Source organism: Trachurus trachurus (assembly GCF_905171665.1).
Source record: "Trachurus trachurus genome assembly, chromosome: 20".
NCBI classification, from domain to species: Eukaryota; Metazoa; Chordata; class Actinopteri; order Carangiformes; family Carangidae; genus Trachurus; species Trachurus trachurus.
In genome coordinates, this window is record NC_139911.1 from 21,334,629 (window position 1) to 21,348,142 (window position 13,514).

General features: G+C 46.9%; 1 protein-coding gene across 1 annotated transcript in view; it reads left to right on the forward strand.

Moving 5' to 3' along the window:
- Positions 1 to 13,514, forward strand: part of scrib (scribble planar cell polarity protein) — an 84,879-nt gene that overhangs the window by 64,670 nt on the left and 6,695 nt on the right. The window contains exons 28-41 of the mRNA XM_083995789.1: positions 2,066 to 2,500; positions 3,149 to 3,220; positions 5,302 to 5,355; positions 5,646 to 5,771; positions 6,500 to 6,610; positions 7,015 to 7,065; positions 8,672 to 8,848; positions 9,187 to 9,346; positions 9,459 to 9,678; positions 9,770 to 9,859; positions 9,947 to 10,129; positions 12,341 to 12,480; positions 12,603 to 12,640; positions 13,181 to 13,255. Of these exons, the coding sequence (XP_083851915.1) occupies positions 2,066 to 2,500; positions 3,149 to 3,220; positions 5,302 to 5,355; positions 5,646 to 5,771; positions 6,500 to 6,610; positions 7,015 to 7,065; positions 8,672 to 8,848; positions 9,187 to 9,346; positions 9,459 to 9,678; positions 9,770 to 9,859; positions 9,947 to 10,129; positions 12,341 to 12,480; positions 12,603 to 12,640; positions 13,181 to 13,255 (1,932 nt within the window). The remainder of the gene's footprint in view (positions 1 to 2,065; positions 2,501 to 3,148; positions 3,221 to 5,301; positions 5,356 to 5,645; positions 5,772 to 6,499; positions 6,611 to 7,014; positions 7,066 to 8,671; positions 8,849 to 9,186; positions 9,347 to 9,458; positions 9,679 to 9,769; positions 9,860 to 9,946; positions 10,130 to 12,340; positions 12,481 to 12,602; positions 12,641 to 13,180; positions 13,256 to 13,514) is intronic.

The window sequence follows — 13,514 nt, forward strand, 5'->3', positions numbered from 1 at the left end:
CTTTTTGTATTTTCTCTCCTCTTTTCTCTGTCGGTTCTTCTCTCTGACTCTGTGTCCTCGTTTTTTATTTGACTTTAGATAAAAATTCCCTTTGTTCTGCCACAGTTTGCTCTTTTTCCTTAAATACACATCATCAAACCATAGAATCCCTGAGACTAATCTATTGTTTTTGTATTGTTCCTTTATAGACATCTAAGTTACATGTAAATGTCCACCACACAGCTGTAAATGTCACATTGTTGAAGAGAACTTATGTGTTCAGTACATTAGAGTCGGGGATTAGCCTCTCCAGCACATGTGACTGCTCAGACTCTATCACAGTGACCCAGCATGGCCGCCCTCAAGTTCACACACCAGCTTTTTCTACTGGAAATGTGTGATTATGAGCTGATAAATCTGAACCCAGTTTGTGGTTGAAAGGATATTTTAACAATTTAAGAAATATGTGTTATACTTTGAGGAATCCTGATTTGATTTGACTGGATTCACTCCGAAATTAGCTGATGATCAAGGGCGTGTTTTTAATACGTTTTGAAAAGGTTTGTAATTCGTTTTGAATAAGAAAAATGGTGGTCCAAGCGTTGCATTGTGCCGTTATCAGGGTCATCAGGGTGTTTATTCAGAGCAGTCAGACCCAGTGTTTTTTTTCTTCTACAGTATAGTCAAGTGAGAGAGTGAAGAATCTGATCTTCTTCAAAACCCACAGGGTCACTGAACACCACACACTACTGTCCTGCAGGAATCCACAAAGACTATTTATTCCCCCAGGCCACAGCACTGACAGGGATTTAACGTCAACATTTAGCCAAATGTTCATCCCAAACTAACTTATGTTGTACATTAGTATTTTTAAAAGTATCATTTGTTCAGTTTTCAGTTCCTTTGACTTTTAGTGTTTTTTCCCAGCACAGCTAACTGACTGACTGACTGACTGACTGACTGACTGACTGACTGACTGGCCGCCTCGCTCCCCTCTGTCACAGCAGAGCCCCAGCTGTCCCGCACAGTCTGTGTCAGAGCCAAAAGGGCACTCGTTCACATTCCATCCCACTGACCCTCATCACACCACCAACCCATATAGTCAGCATGTAGAGACACACTGGGGCTTCACAATGCCTGTGTTCTAGCTGCCACTATTTTCATAATCACCAGACATGTCAAGGTCACGTCTTAAAAATTCCTAAGTAGTTTATCTGTTTGGCTTTCTGAATTAACTGGAGGGTTTTTGTGTATTTTTAGCTCTTGTACAGAAAATATTCTGCCAGCTTTTCAGTTTATTCCAACAGTATCAGGTGTCTCGACATGGGTTGGTCCAAACATTGTATATTTTCTGTCCTCGTGTCATCAGCTGTCTGCTTCTCGTCAGTCTGAGTACAGTAAGAGCTGAAGGTGTTGGAGCCCGAATGTCTCCCTGCTCTGATAATACGGTTATTTAAGGCAGAGCCGCCAACAGCAGCAGTTAGCGAGTCCTGAATGATGAGCACCGAGAGACGTATCCTAGCGGCTTCAGGAAAGATTTAGTGATGTGAGGAACTCTTTAGCAGCCGGAGGCTTGTGTGTCCACTTTCTATTTATAAAACCAAACATCTATGACGGCAGAGACCCAACTTATTTACCTGTTTAGTTTAGTTTTTTGGTTTGGACATAAGACGGCATAACGTTAATTGTTTTATTTCCGCAAAATGTTCAAGTCGACTTTATTTCTGGCTGCCTTTGTGGATCTATTGAAGTTTTCCCCCTCACTCTTTAAAACTTCTCTTATTCTCGTATTGTTCCGGTTTTCTGTCAGAACACTGTACATTGTGTAAATTTAAAAAAGTGTAGAGTGTAACTCAGTTTTTGGTGTTGTTCAATGATAGATAATAATAATAGCTTTTTTTTTGTTCCTTTGTGGAGAGAATTTCATTTTAACTGAAGGAAATAATAGACAATAGAGTTGGAATAAAACAGGGTTATCTCTTTAGTTTTTCCTCTGTCCACCTTCTGAGTGGCTCTTTCTCTCTCATTCTTCACCATGTCTGTTCACTCTATCTGTCCTCCCCCTCTTTCCTCTGCTCCTGTTCAGTTCTCTACTTCTGCTCCTCTGACCGCTCCCATGGAGGCCCCCCTGCAGGCCCAGTACGGAGCCCCATTAGAGCCTCTGGGCTTCAGCTTAGCTCACCCCGCAAACCCCCTGGGCCACGTGGACCCAGAGACCTGCCCCGGTCTGAACCCGCAGCACGATTATCTCCTCGGATCCCAGTTCTCTGCCGACGGGAGCTCCACCGCCGACAGCGCCGGCTCATCCACCACTATCAATTCGGCAACATGCGGCCCCGAGGGAGAGGGAGAGGAAGAGGAAGAGTGCCTGGTGGACTCTCAGCCTATCTGCTTCAAAGAGAACCCGTTCTTGGTGGCCAATCGCAGAGGGAAAGGCCTCCCCGCCGGACAGAAGCTCCTGTCGGGGCCTCCCGTGGGCTACGGGAAACCAGGCCAACTGCAGCCATGGTTGTTCAGCAAGGCAAGCCGCCTGGCCGAGTGTGGTTTGGAGGCAGCATGGCGTGTCACTGCACACAGTTTGTTTTGTTTTTGCTTCAAAGGATCCTCCTACTTGTTGCATCCAGACTTTGTGCAAGGTTTTTAAACTTTTTAACAGTCACACCCTTTCGGATTGACGTGTATCTGAACCACGTAGTCACAAGTATGGACACATCTTTACGACGCAGAGCTGAGTGTGGTTGACAAGTCTTTTCCTCTGAGGAAGCGTGTCCAGGTCTGAGTGTATTCATCTCAGGAGCTGAACTGCTGTGTGTGTGTTTTTTGTTTTTTTTGCTTTGAGCACAGAGCGTGTGGCACCTTGTGAGGTATTTGGGTCCGCAGTCGCTTCATAGTCAGGACCGAGTGGAATGTGTGTCCCAACAGCTGCGGGGAGGGAGGGTGGTGGGGGGGGGGTCGACGAGTCACGCAAGCAACACGACCCACAAAAGGCACCAGGAAAAAAGCATGTTTATCAGCCAGAGCCTGTTGTGGGTTGAGTTTTAATGGAGGATGAATTTACCACAAGACTAACCAGTGAAACATGTTGTGTTTTATTTTTAATTTACTGTTTATTCCCTGCAGTCACTTAAAGAGCAGCTGTTCATTGTGTACTTGTGGTGTGGTTTTGCAGGCTCCTTCCTCTGACTTCACCAGGACAGAGAGTCCAATCAGGGAAGCCCCCTACTCTCCTACTATCCAGCCGGTGAGCAGCCAGCACACCCACCCACTCCTCTTTTCTTAAAGCGATAGTTCACCCAAGATTGAGAAGTTTCAGAGTCCTCCGTGGCTTCTCTGAGTTACAGGGGGTCTCGGCGTAGCAGTGCATGTCCATATAACGGTTGCAAATGGATACCAACTGTCTTCGTAACAAAAAGATACACCAAAAAACATCCAAATGCCTCCATGCTGCTCGTATGTAATGTCCGTCTTGTACTGAAGCCCCGAAATGCGAAACTGTCCCGAAAAAAAATTAAACAAGTCTATAGTTCAAGCTTGTTTTGTAGCGGAAGCTCCACTTCCCGGTTCCTCAAATTTGGACGAACCAGGGTCTGTCCTCTTCCCAGTTCGTCCAAATTTGACGAACTAGGAAGAGGAGCTTCGAGAAGCTTCCGCTACAAAACGAGCTTGAAATATAGATTTAATTCAATTTTTTCGGGACAATTTCGCATTTCGGGGCTTCAATACAAGACGGACATTACATACGAGCAGCATGGAGGTATTTGGATGTTTTTTGGTGTGTCTTTTTGTTACGAAGACAATTGGTATCCATTTGCAACCGTTATATGGCCGAGACCCCCTGCAACTCAGAGAAGCCACGGAGGACTCTGAAACTTCTCCCAGCCCTTAGTCCACATGAGGGTGAGTAGATAATGAGTGCAATTTCAATTTTGGGTGAACTATCCCTTTAAATCAGCTGTTTTCACATCACGCCTTGCCTTTATTTTCTGCTTTTCCATGAGTCACTAGCGACAATACAGAAGAGGTATTTTACAGGTGACCCTTCTGACCTTTCCTCCACCCTTAGCCCAGCCACCCCTCCCCCACCGGCTCCCCAGCAGGCAGGGAGACCCGCTTCGTAAGTGGGTCTCTGGCCCAGTCTGCTGCTCTGGCCTGGATTATATAAGCACATGTGTCAGCTGCTCTGAGCCCTGCATCTCCTAATAAAACACAGAGACGCTAACTAGTTCAGCCATGGTGTTTCCAGTCTGAAAAGCATGTGACTGCTTCTCTGTGACCAGCTGATTACTGATGCTTTGTTTAATGCAGACTGGATGTGTCAGAGTTTTGACTGACCGTCCCTCATGTCTCTAACTGACCAGCTGTGGCTTCATAGTCTTAAAGGATGATAACATAGCAAAATATCATGTTTTCCTTGAGTTGAGTTAATCCATTAATGTGGTCAGAAGCCCACCACTAGAGATGAACCTGGCTCAAGGTAAAATCCTGGTTGTTGCATCGCTGGCCTGGCATCATCCTAAAGAAGCTCCACTTGTTAAAGGGATAGTTCAACATTTTGGCAAATTGGCCCATTGCCATAATCGCTATAGTCATAGCAGTAGGTTTGTTACATTTAATTGTCGCAAGCTATTTTGAGAACAGCGGAGCAGAGCCGCAAGCTGCTCAGAGCTACGCTATGGAGGCTAATGGGATTTCTTGTTTTCCCTCATCAAACTCATCAAATACACAATCCAACAACTCCAAAACGCTCTGGTGGACAAGTTGTGACCTGCACATTCACCACGCTATGAGATAATAACAGAACGTTACCAGACAGAGTTGTTTTCGAGGTAAATACAGAGACTGTTTGATGAAAAACTGTCCCTGAAGGCAACGCGGATCAGTGGTTTTGCATGAATTTACCTCGACAACAACTCTGTCTGGTAACGTTCCGTTATTATCTCATAGCGTGGTGAATGTGCAGGTCACAACTTGTCCACAAGAGTGTTTTGGAGTTGTTGGATTGTGTATTTGATGAGTTTGATGAGGGAAACCAAGAAATCCCATTAGCCTCCATAGTGTAGCTCTGAGCAGCTCACGGCTCTGCTCCGCCGTTCTAATAATAGCTTACACCGACAATTAAAGGTAACAAACCTACTGCTATGACTATAGGGGTTATGGCAATGGGCCAATTTGCCAAAATGTTGAACTATACCTTTAAATGTAATGAATGTTGAAAAGACAAAGAGAAGGTGGAGATTCGTGCTTTTTTGTTTCAATGTCGTCATTTTTGATTTTGTCTGTTTGTTCTTTTGTTTATTTATTCATTCATTCATTTATTTGCAGGCAAACATTCATTACTCCTCCACCCCCTCTGCCAAGGACAATACCTCATCTTCAGTGAGTGTCTGTGATCACAGCAGTGAACCAACATTGAGACGATCTGTATTCTGCTCATTTTTAGGAAATGTAAATCAGACAGAGTTTGTCTCGCTCTTCTGCTTAGATAAAGTAAATAGACTGTTTTAGATTGTCAAGATAAAATAGATGTCGTTGGTGTCCATAGACCAGTAATCTGAATAATAATTTATGCTCAGCTGTGTTTCCACCATTGACTCCAATTCTTTTGAGTTTTGCATCTTTATCTCGTCGTTTTTATCATTGTAAAATATCTCGTGTTTCCTCTCCAGACGCGACCGGGTGCCATCCAGCCTGTCGGCCGTGTGCGGCCAAGTACCTCCTCCCCCGCCACTCCGGAGGGCCACAGTCCCAACCCCTTCCAGCATGGCCCCTCCCCCTTCAACTCCCAGACCTCTGTAAGACCCCTCACCACCACGTAGGGCTGTTCTCCAACCCGTCTCAGCTGTGTGCCGCGTACCGTCACCGCACAGCCCCCCACAAACACTCAAACGGTGTCCAACAGCAGATACAGATCATTATGGCACAGGGAAGATTTGTGTTTGTTAAAAAAAAAAAAAAAAAAAAAAAAGGCAAGAACCAAAGAAAGGAAGACTTGTATTTGAAGTCACAGAGAAGCTGCGTCGGTGCAGGTGCTGCTGCGTCCAGCTCCACTCTGAGCTCCTCTATCAAACAAACTGCAGCTCAGAAATGTTCACTCATTTCTTGGCAAGCAGCATAACTGAATTGGAGAATAATGACAAACCTCTGATTTCATCTGGTGTCTTCCTGATTACTTCACAAAGGTGGTCATACCCCAAAAAAAGACAATCAAACAAAACAGAACAGAACAACCCTTTCATTGCTTTGGACTTTCCGAGCCCTACTGTGTGTCTTTCTCCGGCATACTCCCTCCTCTCTCACATGAAACCAGCTGCCATGCCGTTCACCTGTTCTCCACAGTCTTCTTCAACTTTGCTGGTTTTTTTTCATCGTCTACCCTCTCCTCCATGTCTGTGTCTGTCTATCCTCCCGACCTCTTCTTCCCCCCTCGCCTCCTTTTACCATATGGACTACCCCATCCTCCATGCCCCCCTCCCCTCCCCTCCGTCCTCTCCTCCTCCCCCTCCCCTCCCCTCCCCTGCAGCCTCGTGCCCCCTCCCCCACCTCGCCCGACGAGCTCCCCATGAATGTCAAGCAGGCATACAAGGCGTTTGCCGCCGTGCCTCGCTCACAGGCAGTGCTGGAGCCGCCGCAGGTAGGCCACGCTGCCCGGACTGGCCCGGGTCACAATGACACAAGCATGCTCTGCTGATTGGTTGGTCTCTCCCCACCCCCCCCCCTCGCCCTCGCCCCCTTCCCCCTCCTGGCTGCAGCAGGTTGTCCCGTAAGGAGCCTGTCTGGGGGGCCTGTGACGTGCTGTGAAGTGTGGAATGCCTTCATCGTTGGTTTTTGTACTCCAGTGCCATCATCGTTCATTCTGCTGTTGATCCATCCGTCCATCCGTGTGTGGCTCGTGCACTAATACTCAATCCTCTTTTTTTACATACTGTATCGTCTCCCGGCTGCTAATCGGTCTGCCTGCTCTGTATCTCTGTCTCGTCCTGAGTCTCAGGCTCATTCAATTTATTTACTCTCTTTATTTCCTGCTCTGCCCAGCAGGACCTGTACGGCGTGAGGAACAATTTCCACTCAATGCAGCCTTCTCCAGAGGTGAGTGCACACACCATCCAGAGAATATGTGTGTGTATGACTAACTTGTTTATGTTTGAAGAAGTAGGGGTCAAAAGTTTGGACACACCTTCTCATTCATGTTCTGTCTTTATTTTTATTACTTTCTACATCGTAGATTCATACTGGAGAACACATCTGGACTTATGTAGTGAACAAAAAGTAGCCACCTTTTGCCTTGATGACAGCTTTTTGCACACTCTGACATGCTGTCATCAGCTCTCCAAAGCCGTTTTCCCACTAAAATTAGCGGGTCGACGCGGGTTTTTTAAACGCGGGTCGACCCGCTAACAATCGGCATTTGGCCCCTTTCCCATTGACCAAAATGAGCCGAGTCTGCCCCCCTGCTGAGGGATCAGACAGAGCATAAACCAGTCGCCCCGCTCTCATCCGCGGTGCAAGAGACACACACAGTCATGCCACAGCCGCCCGCCGCGGAGTGTCCGTCCGCCGAGGCAGACTCTCTGGCTGGCTGACCTGGAGCACCAGGACCGCGGAGGACAGAGAGTCTGCTGCGGCCGGATGACGGACGTCCGCGGCACAACACGTCAGTTAAACAGACTGTCGCTTCTTTTCTTTTCTTTTTTTCTATCGTTTTTGGTCAGTGTTCTCTGATGTTTTGATCCCAGTCTCGGATGAGAGCAGAACGGAGCAGAGCTTTGGTACGTGATATGAGACGCGACTGACGCGATGACGTAGCGTCACGTAACGTTCAGTGTCATCACGTAAATTAGCGGGTCGACGCGGGTCTGGCGTTCCCATTGCAAGCCGAGCCGAGCCGAGCCGATTAAAGGCGATTTTAACCCGCGTCGCTTGCCGAGTCGTTTGACCCGCGTCGACGCGGGTCCACGCGGCTCCGTGCGCCTTTCCCACTGCCACTAAAAGCCGATTGTTAGCGGGTTTAAACGGGTTTTTTGGCCAGTGGGAAAGGGGTACAACAGTGGGGCTGAGCACTCGTTGGCTGCTTCTCCTTCACTCTGCGGTCCAACTCATCCTGACCTAAACCATCTCAGTTGGGTTTAGGTCAGGTGACAGATAACACTTTTGTTTTGATTAACATTTTTTGGTAACACTCTATAATAAGTACACACATTAGTTAACATTAAATACTGAATCCATCATTCACAACACCATACTCATCAGTATGTAGTTTATAAACACAGTTAAAAATGTTTTACTCATCATTGATAAGCACTAACTGTATTTATAAACTACATACTAATGGGTATTAATGCGTTATAAATGAAGAATTCAGTGTTTATTAATGCTTAACTAATGTTTAATAGTGTACTTATTATAAAGTGTTACCCATTTTTATGTTTACTATATAATTCCATAGGTGTTCCTTCATAGTTTTGATGTTCTTCAGTTTGAATCTACAATGTAGAAAGTGGTGAAAATAAAGAAAAAACATTGAATCAGAAAGTGTGTCCAAACTTTTGACTGATGCTGTATATGTGAGGAGTAAAAGTGTAACTGCTCTTATCGTCATGGTGACAGGTCAGATGTGCTCCACACGTGCTGTAGTTAGTCTGAAAAACAAACTGTCTCAGTCTGACGGTCCTGTGACCTTTTGTGGCCTTTTCAGCCTGAGTTGAACAACGAGGTGTTTGATGATGACATAGACGGTCAGGTGGGGGCCGGTGAGGGTGCGACTAGCAATGTCTCCCCCCGCCGGGACTATATGAGCCTGGCGGCGGTGCCTCGCCTCTCCAGGGCGTCAGTGGACCTGCAGGTACCCACCGCCTCCGCCACAGCTGCTGCGGTGAGCTTTGGCTTGAGCGGTGGTGGAGTCTGACAGTCAGACGTGCTGCTTCTGTCAATGACGGACCTGCCAGATGACTGACCTTAGATCAGCTGCGTGGTGCTGGGTTCTGCTTTAATTTTTTTCTTCCTTTCTTCTTCGTCCGTGAGACTCTTTCTGTGGCCTCTCGTGATTTTGGCTGAGCAGCTCTTCAACAAAGCAAACGGCAAATTAAAAATCAACCTTCTAGCAGCAAATATTGGCTTCTCTCTCATTTCAAGTGTTTCAAGATCTCCACATTTTATCTCAAACTGATCATTTTGTGTTCTGCCCTTGTGATTTTTCCTATAACGCAACAGAGTCCCTCTCCTGGTGGTAAGGACAGCCCAGAGCAGCGCTCCTTCAGGGACAGACAGAAGTATTTTGAGATCGACGTGAAGGCACAGACTCCAGAAAAACCCAAACCTCGAGTGTCTCTTGTCGGAGAGGATGACCTGAAGAAGATGAGGGAGGAAGAGGGTATGTGTCCTCCAGTCTGTCCCCCAGCGTGTCTCCTTAAACATCCCTATGTCATTGTGTTGACCCGCTCTCAGAACCTACAGTAACGACTTATCTGTTCATCTCACCGCAGCAAAGAAGTTTGATCAGCGGGCTCAGGAGTACCTGCTGGATGAAGACGAGGAGGATGAGGAGGAGGATCTGGCCAAGCAGATGGCTCAGATGAAGGCCAGTGGGAAGGTGCTGCTGGATGGAGTGGAGTACAAGGTGGAGCCGGTGGCCAGCCCCACGCAGCACTGCTACACACCACCCAGCTACAACGTCACACCACCCAGCTACTGTGGCAGCTCAGGGTGAGAACCTGTGTGTTGTTGTTTTACACATCATTTCTCTTTTCTTCATGTCTGGAGCTCACTGTCGTTTTTGTTGTTGTTGTGTGTGTAGACCCTCCTCTGTGGACGGTAAGGGAGACTCTCAGAGGAACTCACTGGAGGACAGCTTCAGGCTGGAGCAGAGGCCCAACTCCATGACTGGGTAAAGACAACACACACACTATTACAGCATCTGTCAAAGTGTCCGTCTGTGTCGCTCACCACATCACACCTCCCTCTGTCCCGTCAGTCTGATCCCGGTCTACCCCGGAGACTCAGCGGCACCGATCCGCACGGCCAAAGCGGAGCGCAGACACCAAGAGAGGCTCCGTATGCAGAGCCCAGAGCTGGCCCTGGCCCTGGACAAAGACTTGTCCCCTGCAGAGAAACGAGCCCTGGAGGCAGAGAAGAGGGCCATGTGGAGAGCAGCACGGTAAAGTTACAATATTACACTGACTGAAAATGAAATCAGGTCTTCTGTTGAAGCTTTTACTTGTTCTTTGTCCTGAGCATGTGTAACAGAAGCAAGGAAAAATGAAATCAATCCACAGTTTGATGCAGTTATTTTAATGCAGTGTGATGTGATCAGCAGAAGGAACTGGTGAGCACAACAAATATAGATTTCCTTCACATTTCTGTAGTGATGACTGAAAAAGACACATGTTAGATAAAATCCTGTCGACCCCCAGTTATTATTCATTATTAGTAAATGGTAAAGTAATCAGATGAGTTGTATTTTCTCTTGAACTGGTGTAGCTAAAAAGAAGTGATGATGATGATGATGATGATGATATTTTTTGGTGACATAAAAACCAAAGAAAACTAAGCAGAGTAAGTTATGAACAACATTGAACTATAACCAGCTGATAAATGCGGCTGTTACCTATGAATATCGTGTTAATGTGCTACAGTAATATGGACCATCAGAATGACTTTATTGATCCCTGAGGGGAAATTCTTTTGTTCCCAATAGAAAAATGAAAATATGAAATGTAATATACATTAGGAACATAAGTTAGAAAAAACAAAGATATTATAAAATAAAATTGTATAAATAAAATATTACAATATGCCACCACTCAATATAGAGATATCCCATAACAGCAAGATAAACATATCTGCATGGAACTTTTAAAAAAAGTAGTACGAGGGTCAAACAGGGACTCTGTCTCTCTGTGCACCTGGACAGCAGCGCAGCGGGGGGGGGTTAGGGTTAGCACGTGATCTAAACCTTGACTGTGACGATGAATACGGTAAGAGGGAATCAATACGGACTGAGTAAATAGAGTTTTGTCTTTTTGATGTTTTGTTTCTGTACTGATACTGATATCTGTGTGTGTGTGTTTGCTCTGAAGTCTGAGCCTCCAGTTTAAAGGTAAATGTGTAAATTGTTCTTTGCTGCACCAAAGAACAAAGACGGTTAATGACTCTAATGTCTCAGGTCTCAGTTTTTTCCCACCCAAGTCCATTTATTGCTATCAACCCAGATATAAGTTCAGTTGTGTGTGTGTGTGTGTGTGTGTTGTGACAGCAGCATCCTGTGAGTGTGGTCAGTAGTCTTCTCTCTCGTTATTTAAAATATTATTTTTTACCTTAAAAAAAACAAGTAAAGTAAATAAAAAGCCAGTTAAAGGGCTCTTACTTATTTTCTCTGGCTCTATAATGGTTTGGGTGTTTTACCTTCCATTCTTTGGTTTTCTTCTCTTTTCCTGTCTGTGTGGCGTCCCCTTTCATCCTTTCCTCTCCTCTTCATATTTCTCCTTCATCCTGGTGTACTTTTCCATCCCACCTCCTCCTCTTCTTCTTCCTCCTCCTCTTCCTCCTCCTCCTCCCCCCTCTCTGTGGCCTGGCGGGCCCAGGCCCTATGGCCTAGAGGAGGATGTTAGGCAGTATGAGCAGGACCTGGCTAAGAGGCTCTACCAGGCCCGAGTGAGGGCATCTCAGGGCCCGGCCGCGGCCCCCCAGCCCCCCACCTCCTCCTCTGCCTCCTCCTCTGCAGCCTCCCAGCTCAGGTCTGCTCCACGGCCCCGGCCAGCGGGGGCCGGACGCACGGCATCGTGGGGTGGGGGGGTGTGCTGGGGTGCTTTGGCGTTGGGGTATTTTGCTAGAGGCAGAGTCCAGAAAGGTCCAAGCAAGCACTCACAGCAGCGACTCTGTGCCAGTGCTTCCACTGATCTTTCTCGTGCCGTTCTTGCTTCTGCACGTCTTTGCTGTTTCCATCTCTGGCTTCCTCTGTCCCTCCTCTCTGTCCTCTGTCTCGTCCCCCCCTCTTTGCAGCACTCTTTTCTTTTTCATTTGTGCCTTGCTGTTCTCTTGAGTTCTCTACTATTATTTGTACTAACACACAGCCTGCAGTAAGTTTGCCAGCTATTTGTGAGTGAAGGGTAAGCCTACTAGCAGTAGGTCGTCCTTTTCCTGGAATGCCTCCCTTTTTTTTATTGTGCAATGAAATTAAAGCGGTTTGTCACAGCAAACCAGGACAAGGAGCACCCGCAATCAGTAGTGACTGGCACTGCGCCCACCCTAGTGGTGTGTGCCCTTCAGTCTTTGTATCGTCATTTCCTCAAGGCTTTTATTATTTATTTTGACTTATTTTTCCTATAAAATCCGTCATTTATCTGATGGTGTTTGTTTTGTCTTGTAGAATGAAGTCCCTGGAGCAGGATGCACTGAAGGCTCAGATGGTCATAGCCAAGTCTCGGGACGGGAAGAAACGTGGGACACTGGACCAGTTGACGGAGTCGCCCTCGCCCGCACCCACACCCTCCCCTACACCTATGGAAGGTACCAAGCTGCTGTCATAAAAAAAATCTTCCCTTCAAATTGAACCACAAACTTCAGACATGTGTCTCTACCTTCCTTGCTTCTTTTATCCAACTCCATACTTTGTGTTTGTCCTCTGACAGAGCTGAGTCCTCGAGGAGTGACGTCTCCAGGCCGGCTGGTAAGCACCGACCCCGTCCCCCTCCTCATTTCCACTGTGTTTTTGACTCGTTTCTCCACTGGCCTCTGTGTCGGTGTGAATGGTTCAGTGTTTTCTCTGTTTGGACCTGGAGAGCTTTGACCATCTGTAACAGCAACGTTGCAGTTTAATCTGAGGAACTTCGTGCGAGAAAGACAAAAAAAAAATAACACTGTTTGTTAACGAGCCGGAAAAAAGGTTCAAAACACATTGACATTAATCCATCATTTTACTCATTGTCACTCCAGTTCTCCATCATCTTCCTCATTGTCACTCCAGCCAATCAGAGCTGAGAACACGCACTGCTCTCCCACCACATGCCACAGCTGTCACAGCCTCTCTTCCCTCCTACCCCTCCCTTCTACATTTCCACAATCCTTTCCCTCCTCTTTCTCTTCATCCTTTTCCCCTCTTGTCCACCCTCTCTTCTTCATTTTCTTTGTCTCTTCCTCCTCTGTCCTCCTGTCTCTCTGTTCTCCTCTCCTTTGACCTCTGCTCATGCCCTGTTTACTATCCTTCTAGTCCCTGTCGTCAAAGAAGTTTGACTACCGACAGTTTGCCGCCATTCCTTCTTCCAAACCCGTATACGACATCCAGGTATTGGCTGCATGCCGAGCTCCGGGCCCCCCCTCCCTCCCTTCCCCGTGGCTTTCCCTGCTGCCTCTCCCCCTCTAGTTCCTCTAAATCAGGAGGCATCAGTGCTACTGCGGTCTGGGTTGTGGCACAGTGATTGATCGGCATTTCCTGCTCTGCACTATTATAGCGGTGTGGCTCACTAACTCCCACTGACACAATCAAGAGAGACTTTTGAAGAATGACACACAAAAAATCAGCCCCCTCCATCCTCTCTCTCACT